At 35.5% G+C, this 17,249-nt stretch overlaps 1 protein-coding gene and 2 pseudogenes across 2 annotated transcripts; 2 read left to right on the top strand and 1 right to left on the bottom strand.

Moving 5' to 3' along the window:
* The first annotated feature begins 3,807 nt into the window (after positions 1-3,807).
* Positions 3,808-8,605, top strand: LOC145791129 (uncharacterized; annotated as a pseudogene). The gene is made up of 3 exons (XR_014330845.1): positions 3,808-3,985; positions 4,074-4,314; positions 8,155-8,605. The product of XR_014330845.1 is annotated as an uncharacterized LOC145791129 (transcript).
* Positions 8,606-9,702: 1,097 nt separating this feature from the next.
* On the bottom strand, positions 9,703-12,865 carry LOC145791127 (folate synthesis bifunctional protein, mitochondrial-like). The gene is made up of 3 exons (XM_082871126.1): positions 12,220-12,865; positions 11,877-12,019; positions 9,703-11,243 (listed from the first exon to the last, which is right to left on the bottom strand). The coding sequence occupies exons 2-3, from the start codon at positions 11,944-11,946 to the stop codon at positions 9,790-9,792; spliced, it is 1,524 nt and encodes a 507-aa protein (XP_082727252.1). The 5' UTR covers positions 11,947-12,019; positions 12,220-12,865; the 3' UTR covers positions 9,703-9,789.
* A 714-nt stretch (positions 12,866-13,579) lies between these two features.
* LOC145791128 (fructokinase-like 2, chloroplastic pseudogene) lies at positions 13,580-15,455 on the top strand (annotated as a pseudogene).
* Positions 15,456-17,249: the final 1,794 nt, after the last annotated feature.

The following is a 17,249-nucleotide window of genomic DNA, read 5'->3' as shown; positions in this document are numbered from 1 at the left end:
GGCTTATTTTAATCTAATTTAATCATACCTAATCAATTTTCAGATACTTATACCATAAAATCACATTAAATATGAGGGTCACGTAACATCAATCGGTTTCAGATTCGGCCGCCGATAAGGCCTTCAAATAGCAGTTTAAACATATAAACATGAACAGATAATCAGACAATCAAACAGATAGAATGCAATTAACTAACATATACTCAGTCAATTCAGTTTCAACTTCAGTCAGTCGGTTCAGTATTTCATTCAGTTCGATTATCAGTTAGTTATCAGTCATTATCAGCTTCGTTTAACAGTAATCGGTGATTAACGGTAATCAATCGGTCATAAATCAGTAAACAGTACGAGGGTTGTTACATGCGCGGAGCCCGGTGCATGCAAAACAGATGAATGAATGCAAACATGCTATCATACTGTATACTAATTGAAACATGCCCTAATCTAACCATCATAAGAGGGTAAATAAAAGGGAGAAAGACGTGGGGTTGGAAGACATACATCACACACACGCACACTTATTACAGTTGTGCCCTCACTCGGAGGGTCCGAATAAATAATATACAGTCCCAAATAAATAGTACAGTCCGAATAAGTACAAAATCCTAATTAATTAGCAAATTAATCTAGGAAAGCAGTAAATTACATGCAAATCTGTGGACCGCTTCAACTCTGTTCCAAATGATGGATGATGCATACTCGAGTTGCCTTGCGCGGAAATCCATTGCGATGCCCCGGTTCGCCTCTATTTGCAATTGTTCTCGGGATGCATGCCAAGCTCCGGAAGGCTGCCGATTTCTAATTTGCTGCAACAGAGAGCAACACAGGGGCATGGCAAAGTATTTTCACATATGTATGCCTGACTACTCTTCAGGGAGTGTAGTCCTCGATCCTCGTGCCACCAATCACGCGTCTCGATGCATGATGGCCGAGGAGTCGATTTGCACGACTCAATATGAAATGAATGCACATATGGACACAACAAGGCCTAAACTTCATCATGGGTAATCCGGAGTGTCGGCGACAGGGAATTGAGACACGTTCCGTCACTCGTAGTACGAAACGTCCCTCGTTTCCCGTGCTTGGGCTAACTCCTCTCCCAAACACTATGCAATATGCATGATATGCATGAATGCAACCCTAACATACAACCTAGCATACACAATGCTATGAAATGGCATACACAATGCACGATGTAACGAGGCATACACAATGCTCTAACATACAACCTAGCATACACAATGTTATGAAATGAAATGAAATGGCATACACCATGCACGATGGACTTACACCAACATGAGTGGACCTCAGCCACACTCACATCAGTAGCCATTAGGTGAGAATGGGACTATCAAAATGCGTGCGCACATGCACGCAAACCGATGACCGATCCTAGGCATAACATGCAACTCTAATAAGGCATGGCAAGGCATGAAATATGGCATACAGGCATGTAATTTTCAGCACTGAAATATGATGCTAAACAGCCACGAAACATGGAAAAAAGGCACTCGGTGCATGAGATGAACCCCGAAACTCAAAACTTGTAGCTATACAAAGCATGCATTATTTGATCATGAAGTCTAAAGACAGAGCCAAGGGGTGTTGATACATTATATCGATATCACTTTTCTCTACTTTCTTTTATACAAATTAACAAGTCCTTTTTTATTAAAAAAATTGCATTAACTGAACTGAAAAAAAAAGCATGATAGAAAATAGTATAAGCAAGTGAACAGTTTAAGATTTTGTTATAAAAGAGAAAGTTCAAAATCTGAGAGAGAGAGAGAGAGAGAGGGTGGTTAGTGTGTAATAGATTTAGGATTTTGTCCTAAATTGTACTTTAATTAAGGATAAAATTGTGATTCTAAAAAAATTTATTGAGTGTGTAGAGTAAGAAAAATTGGTGTGTGAAAATAGATTTTTTTTCATATTTTGGAATTAAAAAATCAGTGAGCTTCCAAAAATAACACTGGGTGATCATGAAATACTACTCATATCCCAGTAGACCCAGGATTACCTCAAGACGAACCACCAATACTATGCTATACAAAATTAATAGGTAGGCGTTTCTATATCTAAGAAAATTATTCCATTCAAACAATTTTTTTTATAAAATAAAATAAAAATAAATAAATAAATAAAAGAACTTATATTGAACAAACCACAAAAAATATAAATTTGGGGGTGATTTTCTATGAGTTTGGATTTATTTATTCAAATTTTATTTGTGTGGGTGTTAAATTATTTGAAGGAATGAAATTAAGAAAAACAAACGATATATATATGTGTAAATTTGTGAGCTTGCAATCAACAAAGTAGTTGTAGTATAGTGGTGAGTATTCTCGCTTGCCACGCGGGTGACCCGGGTTCGATCCCCGGCAACGGCATTGTTTTTTTGTTTTTTATGAAAAATTTTCACTCTTTTCTTCTACGAACTTGGCATCGTCACAATCACATACCAATAATTTACAAGGATAGCTCTCAAAGTCAAAAGTCAGGTTTTAAACCCAAAATGCACAAATAAAAATTGAATGATATTAAGAATTATGAAAAAAATATCATGAAATCTTTCATGAAGATTTCTCCTATTTTGATTAGTATGCGGTGTTTTTTTGTATGTGTAATCTAACGGTGGAGAATCTTTCATGATCATTTTCATGATATTTTTTTCATGATACCTAGTATTACTTATAAAAATTTATTTATAGGAAAATGTTTGAACCTTTTGAGATGATCCTCACATCCTTAAAATGATCTTAATCTTCCATATATGTATAGAGTTCACATAATGAGTCGTTTAAATTTATAAAGATCTTGTGAGATGAACGTCTCAATCATTACCCTTTATCTATATTAATATCTTGAGCTAATTAGTCAAGGGAATTTGATGGAACCTAATCATTGCCAATACACTCTACTACAAATATGTGATTGTTGATTCAATCTTGGTCTTTTTTATGATCTCCGTCTCCGTTCAAATTGTTCACCGTATTTCATTCTTCTTTGTTTGTATTTTTTTTATTTGTGTTATATTGTTTATTTTAATTATTTATTAATTTATTCATTTTTAATGTAATAAAATCATAATTTTGATCCGAATTAAACCAAGTTACATTGAGTTATTCTAGTATAGTTCTAATTCACAAGTCCGTTTGATTTAAATCTAGTCCATGATTAATTTGGTCTTAAGTTTAAATTTGAAACCAATCACGATTAGATTATTACTAATCCAAACCAAACCAAACCAAACCAATTCCTTTACAAAAAATTATATAATAGTTCTGTAGTATTATGTGATTAAACTCTCTCACCAATTACTATGTTTCTCAATCACTAATATAAATAATTAATATTACGTCTTTTTTACCAATTATATTATCATAAAGTATCAAATAGAAACAATCCGCGTAACGCCAACTTCGCCTAACTTGTGAAAAACATGTCCAACCTACTCACAAGATTTGTCCAACAAACTTTTTCCTGGGAGACCAGACCAAAATGTAGGCCAATTGGTCTTAAATTTTTATTTATTTTTTTAATGAAGAAAAATAATACATAACAATCCGAAAAAACCTCATGAAATCAAATATACTTTTCATAAAGCTAAGGTGTATTGGTAATTACCATAACTAATTAATAGATTATTTGAGACTTCCTATAAATAAATAAATAAACAAATAAATAAATATATATATATATATATATATAAAAAATGATATAATTCAAAAAATATAATTAAAATATATATCTATATATATATGCGCTATTTTAGGGAATGCCAAATAATAAGTTGAGAATTAAGTAGGCTGGATCAATTTTTGTGGACACACTTCCAGATCGAAGTGGACTGACCTAATAATCACCATTGTCACAAAAAGCCCATCGCAGTTGTTCTTGTTCTTCGGAGACACTGAGCTCAGAGGGAGAGAGAGAAACAACAATCCAATGAATCAACCTGTTCAGAAGAACACTCTGTACGTAGGTAGGCAATCGATACATCTAAATCTATATATATGTGTGTATATCTGTGTATGTATAGTATAGTAATGGTGGTGGGAATTTGAATTTAGGGGGTTTGGCGGAGGAGGTGAATGAATCGATACTTCACGCTGCGTTCATACCGTTCGGGGACATAAAAGATGTGAAGACGCCATTAGATCAGGCGACTCAGAAGCACAGGTCATTCGGATTCGTGACGTTTCTGGAGAAAGAAGACGCCTCCGCCGCCATGGACGGTCCGTGTCCTCACCGTCAACTATGCCCTCCCTGAGCGCATCAAGGGTGGTGAACAGGGTTGGGCCGCTCAGCCAAGTATGTATCTATCAATTCCCACTCCTTTTTTCTACCACTTAAAACCCTAAAATTCATGTTTCAATGTCATTTTGTGTTTGAATTTTAATCAGGTTTATGTTTCCTACTAACAAGTTTGATTTTTATTTAGTTATCTTACTCTTGAATTAAAAATGAATTTATTCGTGAAAAATATTAATTGATGATAAGTTTAGAGACAACATGTTCAGGTGGTTTAGTTATCTACAACAATGTCCGGTAGAAAGTGATATATAATTACCATAAATGACATGACAATGTTAGAGGAGTGAAAGACTTAAACTGACGTGAAATGTGGTAGTAAAAAACATATATAAATTTATTGAATATGTGGTAGTAAAAAACATATATAAATTTATTGAATTTAACTAAGTATATAGCTCTTGACAGAGTAGAATGATCAAAAATGATTCAGGTAGTCAATCCCACTGGAAAAGATGGCTTGGTTTGGTTTGTCTAACTCTTGAATCTTGATTTTCTTTGATGTAGAGGAGCTTTAAGGGTTTTAGAATTTAGTGAAGGCCATTCTAATATCACAATAGAGATTAAAAGGAAACTAAACTAAAAATTTGACAAAAAGAGTTTGGAGTAACTGGTGTGTTGTCTAATAGACTCTTGAGTTAGAATTTGGAACTGACACACAGGGACACTAGAAGATCATGGTACATTATCAGAAATAACAATGAGAATTGGGGGAGAAAGATTACACCTTCAATATCTTGAAGACAATCTTAAAATTGCTCAGAAAACTATCTTCACTTTTGTCTCAGTACCTCACAGGATAAAATACCATCCAAAGAAAGTGATTACATATTGGCATATGCAGGTTAAGTGTGTATGTCACAAAATACAGCATTCCATAATATAAAAAAATCATAGATAGTGAACACTAGTTTAAGTAAAAGGTTTGATGTATGCTATTTTTTAATGTTATGGTGAAACCTTTGATTCCTCAAAAAGCGTTTCCTGTTGTTTAAATGGATGATCAAAGATGCCTATGCTACCTAGAAGATGTTTAATGAGTAGTCTAAGACTCTTTGATAAAATCGATAGAATATTTTTAGAATTCATTTTGGAATATCCTTCCTTGGCATGCACGTGCTTATCAAAATGGATGTATTTGTAGTGTTCCATATAATTTGGTGACACTTTTAGGGTTTTATGTTATGAGATTAGAATTGGAGGAGGACATGGTAGCCACCAATAGAGTTGAAAGCCAAAAGGATCCACATAGCTAAGACAGTTAGTTTAAGACTTTCTAGAGTTGATATAAAATGTATGAACTAGAGGGAATTGAACAGAGGATGCTGAAAATGCAGATTAGGGGAAATGAAAAAAGATGGGGCAAAACTTTGGAAGGGCACTTGCTTTAACCTTTGAAAGGGCATGAATAGCTCAGAATTAGAAGATTCCGAACTCCAACACTTTTCTGGCTGGTTCCAAGACTAAAGAAAGGGTAAAAATGGAACAATTCTTCTCCTTTCTTTGAAATTGACTCACATACTGTTTGATTATCATTTTCAGACTACTTTTTGGCTTTCAAAGCTCAAACTGTTGCAAATTTAATTTTCTTGAGCAAGAACACCAAAAAGAATGTTAAGGAAAGCATGTGTGAGTTAGTAGCCTCATTTCGCATTCAGTATAAACTGGATCTGCTTCCACCTTATAGGGTAGTATTGAATGGGTTAGAAGTTTCATTTATTAACGAAAGTAAGTATGATTTCCGTACAACACACAAACCATGTGTAAAGTCCTTTAATGGTCTCAGAATGCAAGTTATTGAAAACCTTTGAAGGCATAAAATATTTGTCTCAACATGCTTATTTGTGCATTATGAAGCATGGATGCATTGAATATGGAAATTTTCTAACAATGTGAGCTACAGATACATTGAGGATAAATGGTATAAAAAAGTAATTATGTCAAAACATATTTGTAACACACTATGTCATTAGTTTTCTATAAAATGTTTGCACTTTCAAATTTGTAATGTATGCACATAAAATAAATAAAGATTAGGGTTTTTGTTATGTGGACACGAATTTAGCCCAAATTTGACATGCTTTAACCACACTATTTCTCAAATTTTCTCATGCAAGGAGTATGCAAAAATATTGAAAACTATCCTTGCATTATTCTAAAAATAGTTCTAATTTTACATAAAAAATGTCACGTCTTAATTTCAAGATAGTTCGGTATCTTAAGAGTTCCCAAAATATCTGATACTTATTCAAAATTAAAGAAAATTAATTTATAATTGTGGATAAGTTTAGAAAGTATTTGATAAATATTGGAGTGTCGGTACCCGGTATGATACGGATATGACTCCCTTGTATAAGTATTCACACTTTGTAATTGGTGCACGTTTTGTTCAGATACATGACTTTCAAAGCGAATAGAATGTTATGAACAAAACACCTTGCCTAAGTGGCCCTGTCGATAATAAGCCCTTGCCTTGGCCATTTACTAGTTCGATGAACCCTTGGGATCAGAACTTGTTTCAATTCCAGTCCATGACTGAAGTACTCAAACCCAATCTTAAGTATGTTTTTTATCCGATACTTATTCAAAATTAAAGAAAATTAATTTATAATTGTGGATAAGTTTAGAAAGTATTTGATAAATATTGGAGGAGTGTCGGTACCCGGTATGATACGGATATGACTCCCTTGTATAAGTATTCGCACTTTGTAATTGGTGCACGCTTTGTTCAGATACATGACTTTCAAAGCGAATAGAATGTTATGAACAAAACACCTTGCCTAAGTGGCCCTGTCGATAATAAGCCCTTGCCTTGGCCATTTACTAGTTCGATGAACCCTTGGGATCAAAACTTGTTTCAATTCCAGTCCATGACTGAAGTACTCAAACCCAATCTTAAGTATGTTTTTTATCCGATACTTATTCAAAATTAAAGAAAATTAATTTATAATTGCGGATAAGTTTAGAAAGTATTTGATAAATATAGGAGGAGTGTCGGTACCTTGTATGATACGGATATGACTCCCTTGTATAAGTATTCACGCTTCATAATTGGTGCACGTTTTGTTCAAATACATGACTTTCAAAGCGAATAGAATGTTATGAACAAAACATCTTGTCTAAGTGGCCCTGTCAATAATAAGCCCTTCTCTTGGCCATTTACTAGTTGGATGAAGCCTTGGGATCGGAACTTGTTTCAATTCCGGTCCATGACTAAAGTACTCAAACCCAATCTTAAATATGTTTTTAATGCAGTGTAGCTCGCTTCTCAGCATGCGTTGGTGCATGTTGAAAAAAGAATAGCTTTCTTGTGGCGCGGAAAGCTAATGTCCAAAACAAATATGTTAATGTCCACAAGAATGAAAGAAAAAATTTAGAAACAAGATCATCTACTCATTTTTCCCTCACGTGGTCATATCTGCATATAGCTGTGCTTCTACAGTTTAATCTCATGTACAGCATTGCATATTTTTCCTCTATTTGTCACTGAATTACTGCTCTCCTGAAAGAATTCAAGTTCTCAAGTGCATTTTTGTTTTTAGTTTGATTCTTTACCTATCTTTCTTAGATGGTTGTCTTATTTATCCAATCCATTCTGTTTGGATAGAGGTTTCCAACATTATGATTTTTCCCCGTTTTTATTTCTAGTTGATTTCACTTATATATTATATTGACTTCGGCAAGAGGCACGAATTTTAAGATTATAATTGCTTTCTCAAATATATTCTGGTGGCGCGGAAATATCAGTTTCAGGTTTGCCATTGGACAGTTGTATTGCTCTTGTGGGTAACAGTTTAGAAGAAGTGTTTAACATTTTCATTGTTTTCCTCAATTTCTCAGTTTGGGCGGATGCGGACACATGGTTTGAACGGCAGCAACAAGAAGAAGAGATGCAGCGTATTCAGGCAGAGAATCGGGCTACAATGGAGGCAGCAGAGGAGTTGCATAGAAAGAAAATGGCCCAAGAGCGAGAAGGGGAAAAGGAAGAAGAAACAGATACCAAGGACGACCCAATGGCGAGGGCTGAAGCCGAAGTTTTGAAACAGGATAGTTCTTAGTAATAAGCATTCAATGGAGAAACTGTTTCAATGTCCTAAACCATTTTTTGCAGAAAATACTCTTTACAATGTAAACCATTTTTTGGTTTGTGTGTCTACTGTTGTGTTTTTTTTTTTCCAACTCTGATGACTTCATTCTAGTGGAACAAATGCTTGCAGTATTGTACAGATAACAATGTTCTTTGTTAACCTACTACTTTAAATGGTTTTACACTACGCTGATCCTTAACTTACATATGTTATTCACCCGTATCATTATTGTTATTTTGAAATCAATTATAGATAGCACGTGCCCTCTTCTAGTTTTATCTACGAAAATTTTTCTTATCAAAAGAATATTGCTTGTTTCCACTTTTCAAAAAATATTTTTCAGAAAATTCTACTTTCTTATTTTTCGTATTTTTTTGTTTTTATTGAATTTTTTTAATATTTTAAGCATTTTTTTTTTACTTTTTAGACACACCTAACATAAATACACCTAATAAAAAAATTGTAAAAAAAATCTTTTAAAAATTCACTAAATATCAAAAATACAAAAAAAATATAAGAATTCAGTACATTTTTTGTATTTTTATGTATTTATTAATTTTTTAAAATATTTTTTCACAAATTTTTTACTTTTTTGGTACATCTAAGTAAGGTGCATCTAAAAAAGTAAAAAAAATGTTTAAAACTTAAAAAATATTCACTAAAAACAAAAAAAACACGAAAACAAAAAAAGTCTGTTTTCAAAAAACTTAATTCAGAAAACTCAAACTAAACACGCTGAATAATTTTTGTTTTTTATTTTTTTTTATTTCATCGAAATGGCCTAAAAGTTTCATTTCCACAAGCCTTCCAGCAGCTACAAGAGATTTGGTGATAAGAATCAAGAAGATATTCGATAGCGATTACCTCTTCTGCAGCCTTGAAGGGAGAGAAATACTCAGCAGCCATTTTTATAGCACATACAGATAAATACACTTTTGATCTCTTATGAATGTGGGTAGTTATAGAAGTTGGTGTTATAGATATGTTTGTATTGATTGTTCTTTCTGTTCTTATGTAATCTTCAAAACCTGCTTTGTTAAACAAGAACTAAACGATGAGAATACTGTACTCAAATCAATTTTTTGTCATTTTTTATTTAAATAAATAAATAATTCAGTAAACTTCGTTCTGGGGGGGTTTCCATCATCAATCTTGGAATATTCATATTTTTTTTTCTATCTTTTGAATCAAAGTTTTTTTTTTTTTTTTTTTTGGGGGGGGGGGTGAGGGCACATAAAATCAACAATGTTACAGAAAAAGTAGCTCGAAAAAAACTGACTAAAAAATGAAGAACATGAAACAGATGGACTAGATTCATTTGGGGGTAACCAATGACATACAAAATTTGAAATTTGCATGATTGTTTGTTTCTCATCATGCAAAAGATCTATCTCCTTTTCAGCATTGCATCACAAAGCTTCACAGCATCAAGATTATCTCTAATGTTATGTACTCTCACAATATTTGCTCCACCCAAAACCCCAGCTGTGACAGATGCAACAGTCGCCGGATCTCTATCAACTGCGTCAGGTTGACTGCAAACATCACCTAAAAATCTCTTCCTCGAAGGTCCGATCAATAGCGGAGCATGCGACAAACCTGAACTCTTCCTCGCAATCTCTGCTCGAATGGTTGATAAGCCCATGAGAATGTCCAAATTTTGTTCAGTATTTTTTGAGAATCCAATTCCTGGGTCAATAATAACCCTCCAAGCTGGGATACCCGCTATTTCAGCATCTCTAGCCCGCAAGTATAACTCTGACCCAACCTGTTTGCAAACATCGTCATATTGCAGGTTTTTGCTATTTTGCATTGTAGACGGATCCCCCCTCATGTGCATTGTGACATAAGGTACCTGAAGGCGTGCCACGACACTATGCATTTTGGAGTCTAATTGTCCACCAGACACATCATTTATGAGATGAGCCCCTTTGCTGACCGCTTCTGAAGCAACCTCGGAATAAAAAGTATCCACAGATAAGAGTTTCCCTTCAGCCTCCGGCATTTTCAGAACAGCTTCTAAAACGGGGATTAGTCTATCCAATTCTTCCTCAGCAGAAACGCTAGGTGCCATTGGGCGTGTGGATTGTGCACCAAGATCAATTATATCTGCACCCTCGGAAATCATGAAATGGGCCTGAGAGACTGCAGCGTCCACAGACTGAAACTTCCCTCTGTCACTGAAACTATCTGGGGTCAGATTAAGGATACCCATGACAAATGTTCTTTCCGACCAGTCCCACAAGCGATTTCCAACAAGCAAAACCCTTTTTAATCCATCCTTCCCAATAAGGGATTCACCGCCAAGTTTCTCCCATGATTCAAAAAGTCCACCCGAATGGACTGACAAATCATGCCATCGTGCAACAGTATCACTGTCGATAGATGATCCGATCAAATCCATCATTGGAGCCATTACAAACGGTCTCTCCCAAATTCTTTCATGGGGTACTGTAAGAATCTCGGAAGAAATTTTGAATTTCCCATAAAACAGTATGTCCAAGTCAATTGGTCTTGGACCATACCTTATCCCATCAGTACGCCCCAAGTCCTTCTCAATCTTCTTAAGTACTCCCAACAGTTCATGAGGCCCGAGTTTTGTAACACCTCTAACAGCAGAATTGAGGAAGCGAGGTTGATCCGTCACATAAGCAGGCTCCGTCTCATATAAACAGGCATGCCTTGCAATGTGTATGCCTGATTTCTTCATCAACTGCAATGCTTCATTAAAGTTATGAAGTCTATCCCCCACATTGCTTCCTAAAGTTATTACTATTTCATGTTCTTGTACATGAACTGCCACAGAAGTGTCTGGAGACGAATGGAATAAAGAAAGGCACGCTGCCATAAAGAAAAGAAACAAGTATCAAGAAAGTAACCAAACCCTCCCATAATATTTCAGGAGATACGCAATTATATTATATATATGTTATGCAACATTTAGGCATCCGAAACAAAATGTCATTTCAAAGCTAGAAATTGAGAAAGTTTTGTGTTCGTATCCAGTTCTTTCCTGGTTAAACCATTAAACATCAAGTTTACGGTTCTGATCTTCCAGGCAAAGATCGTCTTTTAGGGTTGAATTTTACAAACTGAAGCTTCTAATTATTTTTGGGGGTATTGTTCTTCTTGAAGAAGATGATCAGAAGAAAATAAAAATTTCTTCAATGGAACTTCCTAATTTTAAATCCAGACCTGATCCCTTCAAATGACATAGCTCTAAACATGTCACAAGCTTTTAAATTAACTCTATCCAACTACATTTTTACCGTCACACAATCATAAACCTAATCTTTCTCGGAACTTGGAAACCGATTTATATTATACATACATTTTATGGATCAGAACTTGAACAAAAGCATTGTGGTTTCATGATTTCTTGGCATCCAATAACAATATGATTCAAGAAAGTCCATACCCTATAAAAATTACACTAAAAATCAATGATCCAATAAAATAAGGAGTGGAGACTACCTCTACAAGATTTTATGGCAGCACCTCTAAACCCACATTTGATGGGTGCTAATTGTTTGAAAATGTTCATCTTAGGACTGGTCTTTCTTCAACACAAACTTGCAAGTCAGAATTCCTTTCAGTTCACCACAATTTCAAGAGCACTGCAGACACAGTAGTCATACATAAAATTGAAGTAATTAGTGAAACAAAAAAATACTTGCACAAACCATTCAGGTGATTCCATCTCCGATTGTCCAAAAAGTAAAATCCTTGTAATATTCTAAACCATTCATGAACATCACAGCAAATATGACTAGAATTTAACAAAAAATAAATATAAATAAAAATAAAAAAATTATACCATTATAATTAGAACATTTAGCATTCATAGGGTCTGAGAATGCCAGTTTCTAATAAAGCAATCCAACAAAACTAATGAATATGCTGAAGAAATCGATAAAATAGAAGTAACCCATTTGACTGATTTGCAAGAAAACGAGCTGTCTACTGCTGAAATAGCTCAAATCTACCGAATTGCATTCTGGGTTAGAGAGAGAGACAGAGAGAGACAGACAGAGCTTCAGTGGAATTTTGATGGTGAAAAACCCTAGTGGCATTTTGATAACTTTCTAAAAAAATTCCAAAATAATAATCAAATGGGCTAGCACCAAAGCCAAATGGGGTTTTTCTCTCTCCTCATCCTCTCACCAGTTTCACTCTGATAAACCCTTTCTGGGTTTAGACAAAAACCCAGTCTTGGAGCTATCTGGCAATGGCGTCTACCTCTCTCACCCAGTTCCTATCATTGCCCAGGTTCTTTCTCTTCCCTCAATTATCCCTTTATACCCATCTTTAGTTCCATATATCTTGTGAATTTGAACAGAAAATATATATTCTTTGAGGGTTAATGATAGAGAAACAAGATAAAGGTTCTGAATTTGAGACCCGTTTTGTTGTTCTGATATCTAAATTAGGCATAGGTTTGTGTTAGTAAAAATCCTGTATTTTATGGTGCAGACATTTTGTTTTCAGATTTTGTTTTCTTAAAGATATTCAAAAAAACTTAAAACTTAATTTGGTGATTTTTTTTTTTTTGGGGGGGATAAAAATCAATAAACTCGTCATTTTTATATGGTTTTGGCTGAATAATTTTAGAATTTTGAAAATATATTTTTTGGTGTTTTTTTTTTTCTTTTTGTCAGACTAGTTTTATTGTTCCAAAAAAAAATTCAAAACATGATTCTGAAAATGAAACCAAACAGAGCTCTTGGAGACTTGACTGGTTTGATTAGGTTGCTGACCCAATTGAGGTTTAGGAGGAAAAAGTGAAACCCTGTTGCTAACAACTCCAATTTTCATGTTTTGATGAGCAGGTGGCACTCAAAGTGGCCTTTCTTCCCGTCATCGAGCCTTGTGCAACTTCATGATCCTCTATCACATAAGAGATGGGGTCTTATGGCAATTTCTAGGAAAAAAGTTAAAGAGTCCTTAGTTCAAGAGTTATCAGGCGAAGAAGGGATTGTTGTAGAAAAGAAAACACCTAGAACATCCTGACGCTCACCCGCTAGAAGTAGGAAGAAGGTAATAGAGGATAGTCCAGAGGATGATTTTGTGTCAATGGTGAATGCTGATTTTACAGATGAGGAAATCAATAAGCCCCCAGCATCAGGTGAAGATTCAAAGAAAACCCAAAGAAGAACTCGAAGGAAAGGTATACATTTTATCATATAAGGGGCATGCTTTTGGATTTTGCATTGTCAATACAATCTGCGCTCATATTTTGTATGCCAAATGCTAACAAGGGCACTTGTTAAAATCGAAAATGTGATATAAAGTGTTTTGGAAAAGTGTAAAATAATTAAAAAATTGTTTTAAAATTCATAAAATGTTTTAAATTTAGTGATAAATGTCTCGGAATCTACTCATTTTTTATTTTTTTTTAGTGCCCCAGGGCACTTGTTAGCAAGACCCTTTCGTTTACTTCTTAATATAATCTTCAACTTCATGGCTCATGGCTGAATCTACTTCTAGTGTGCTGGGGGAGGAAAAAGTTAAAAAAAAGATAACGAGGCGGGGAAGGATCAAGAAAAAGATTGATGATACAGAAAATGAAGTGAGTGAGATGGAACTTAGTGATCGGGAGGGGGATTCATTCATTGTGAATGTGGAGGATGAATATGACGAAGGCCTGGAACTTGGAAAAGATGGGGACGAGGAAGTTAGCTTTACTTATGGATGGCCTCCTCTGGTCTGTTGCTTTGGTGCTACTCAACACGCATTTGTGCCGTCAGGAAGGCCAGCCAACAGACTTATAGACTATGAACTGCAAGAAAGAATGAAGGATGCGTTGTGGACACCAGAAAAATTTGTGAGGGCACCCGGAGGATGTGCAAGTAATGTTGCGGTGGCTCTTGCAATCTTGGGTGGTAAAGTTGCGCTAATGGGAAAAATTGGGGATGATGACTATGGTCAGTCCTTGTTATATTACTTAAATGTGAACAATGTTCAAACCCGATCCATGCGTATTGACAGCAAAAGAGCAACAGCAGCATCACAGATGAAAATTGGTAAGAGGGGTGGATTAAAAATGACATGTGTCAAACCATGTGCGGAGGATTCTTTATCAAGGTCTGAGATCAATATTGATGTGTTGAAGGAGGTAAGGGATTTAAATTTTATGGAAAACGGTTCTTATTTATTGTGGTAATTTTCAATGTCGGTTGTTGAAAATTGGCCCTGTCGATAATAAGCCCTTCCCTTGACCATTTACTAGTTCGATGAAGCCTTGGGATCGAAACTTGTTTCAATTCCAGTCCATGACTGAAGTACTCAAACCCAATCTTAAGTATGTTTTTTATCCGATACTTATTCAAAATTAAAGAAAATTAATTTATAATTGTGAATAAGTTTAGAAAGTATTTGATAAATATTGGAGGAGTGTCGGTACCCTGTATGATACGGATATGACTCCCTTGTATAAGTATTCACGCTTCATAATTGGTGCACGTTTTGTTCAGATACATGACTTTCAAAGCGAATAGAATGTTATGAACAAAACATCTTGTCTAAGTGGCCCTGTCAATAATAAGCCCTTCTCTTGGCCATTTACTAGTTGGATGAAGCCTTGGGATCGGAACTTGTTTCAATTCCGGTCCATGACTACAGTACTCAAACCCAATCTTAAGTATGTTTTTTATGCAGTGTAGCTCGCTTCTCAGCATGCTTTGGTGCATGTTGAAAAAAGAATAGCTTTCTTGTGGCGTGGAAAGCTAATGTCCAAAACAAATACGTTAATGTCCACAAGAAAGAAAGAAAAAATTTGGAAACAAGATCATCTACTCATTTTTCCGTCACGTGGTCATATCTGCATATAGCTGTGCTTCTACAGTTTAATCTCATGTACAGCATTGCATATTTTTCCTCTATTTGTCACTGACTTACTGCTCTCATGAAAGAATTCATGTTCTCAAGTGCATTTTTGTTTTTAGTTTGATTCTTTACCTATCTTTCTTAGATGGTTGTCTTATTTATCCAATCCATTCTGTTTGGATAGAGGCTTCCAACATTATGATTTTTCCCCTTTTTATTTCTAGTTGATTTCACTTATATATTATATTTGGAAATTTGTGTTAATACATATAGAATATGATAGTGGTGTTGGTGGTAGATAGTGGCATGTATAGAATATGATAGTGGTGTTGGTGGTAGATAGTGGCATGTATAGAATATGATAGTGGTGTTGGTGGTAGATAGTGGCATGTATAGAATATGATAGTGGTGTTGGTGGTAGATAGTGGCATGTATATAATATGATAGTGGTAGATAGTGGTAATATATAATATGTAAGTGGCATATAATGGGTTATAATGATGTTTGTAATATCTCCTATATAAGGAGTGTCATTTGGTCTTGTAAAATAAGAAGTTTTGAATATAACAGAAATATATTTCTTCTTCCTCATATTTTCTAAGTTAGGAGTTCTTCTTCCTCATATTTTCTAAGTTGGTATCAGAGCAACAAAAAACGCAGCAGCCCTAAAACCGTCATAGTCATGTCGGAAGTCACGTCCGAAACCACTTCAACCCCTGCCGCTGCTATTCCGGTGAAAACGTCCAACTCTCACTCTGTCCAAATCACCACCATCCGCCTAAATGGTGATAATTTTCTCCGCTGGTCACAATCTGTCCGGATGTATATCCGTGGGCAAGGAAAGATCGGTTACATCACTGGTGACAAGAAGGCTCCTGCTGTTAATGATCCGCTGTTCGACAGTTGGGACGCTGAAAACTCCATGGTTATGACATGGTTGGTCAATTCTATGGAGGAGGATATAAGCTCTAATTACATGTGCTATCCTACTGCACAAGAATTGTGGGATAATGTTAGTCAGATGTATTCTGACCTAGGAAATCAATCTCAAGTTTTCGAATTAACTTTGAAGTTGGGAGAGATTCGTCAAGGAGATGATTCCGTCACCAAATATTTCAATTCGTTGAAAAGGTTGTGGCAGGATCTTGACATCTTCAACACATACGAATGGAAATCGGTTGACGACTGCAACCACCACAAGAAAACTGTGGAAGACAGCCGTATTTACAAGTTTCTTGCCGGCCTCAACATTGAGTTCGATGAAGTGCGAGGAAGAATTATTGGCAGACCTCCTCTCCCATCCATTGGCGAAGTATTTGCCGAAGTCAGAAGGGAAGAGAGCCGAAGGAGCGTCATGCTTAAGAAAAAAGGTACTGGTGAATCAATTGAAATTTCTGCTTTAATTAGCGATGCTGCGGCCAACAAGGCTGCAAATTACCAGCGCAGGTTTGATGATAAGCCACGGGTCTGGTGTGATTTTTGCAACAAGCCTCGCCATACACGCGAAACGTGTTGGAAGATCCATGGCAAACCTGTCAACTGGAAAAGCAGCAAACAAGGAGAGAAGAATCGTGGCTTTCCTACTGCTAATGAAGCCGATTCAGGTCCCTTCAACAAAGAGCAGATTGATCAACTCTTAAAGCTGATAAAATCCAACTCCTCATCCGGTACTCCTAGTGTTTTGTTGGCACAAACAGGTAGAAATCCTAAAGCCTTCTCTTGCCTAAACTTCTCTCCGTGGATCATAGATTCCGGTGCCTCCGATCACATGACTAGTTTTTCCCATTTATTTAATACCTATTTCCCTTGTTCTGGTCATGACAAAATCAGAATAGCCGATGGTAGTTTTTCACCTATTGCAGGAAAAGGATTTATTAAACTAACTGAGAAAATTAATCTCAATGCTGTTCTTCACGTCCCCAACTTAGCCTGTAACCTTTTGTCTGTCAGTAAACTATCTAAGGATTCTAATTGTCGTGTTACATTTTTTGAATCCCATTGTGAATTTCAGGACCAGAACTC

The sequence above is a fragment of the Camellia sinensis genome, chromosome 5, assembly GCF_055761805.1.
Source record: "Camellia sinensis isolate YWXY chromosome 5, ASM5576180v1, whole genome shotgun sequence".
Classification (NCBI taxonomy): Eukaryota; Viridiplantae; Streptophyta; class Magnoliopsida; order Ericales; family Theaceae; genus Camellia; species Camellia sinensis.
The sequence above is the reverse complement of the archived record's forward strand: the minus strand, read 5'-3'. Positions and strand labels throughout refer to the sequence as shown.

Coding starts and splice junctions, on each gene's coding strand:
- LOC145791127 (XM_082871126.1), bottom strand. CDS start 11,946: ATGAACATTTTCAAACAATTAGCACCCATCAAATGTGGGTTTAGAGGT. Junction 11,244..11,876: donor TGCCATAAAATCTTGTAGAG/GTAGTCTCCACT, acceptor TCTTTATGGCAG/CGTGCCTTTCTTTATTCCAT.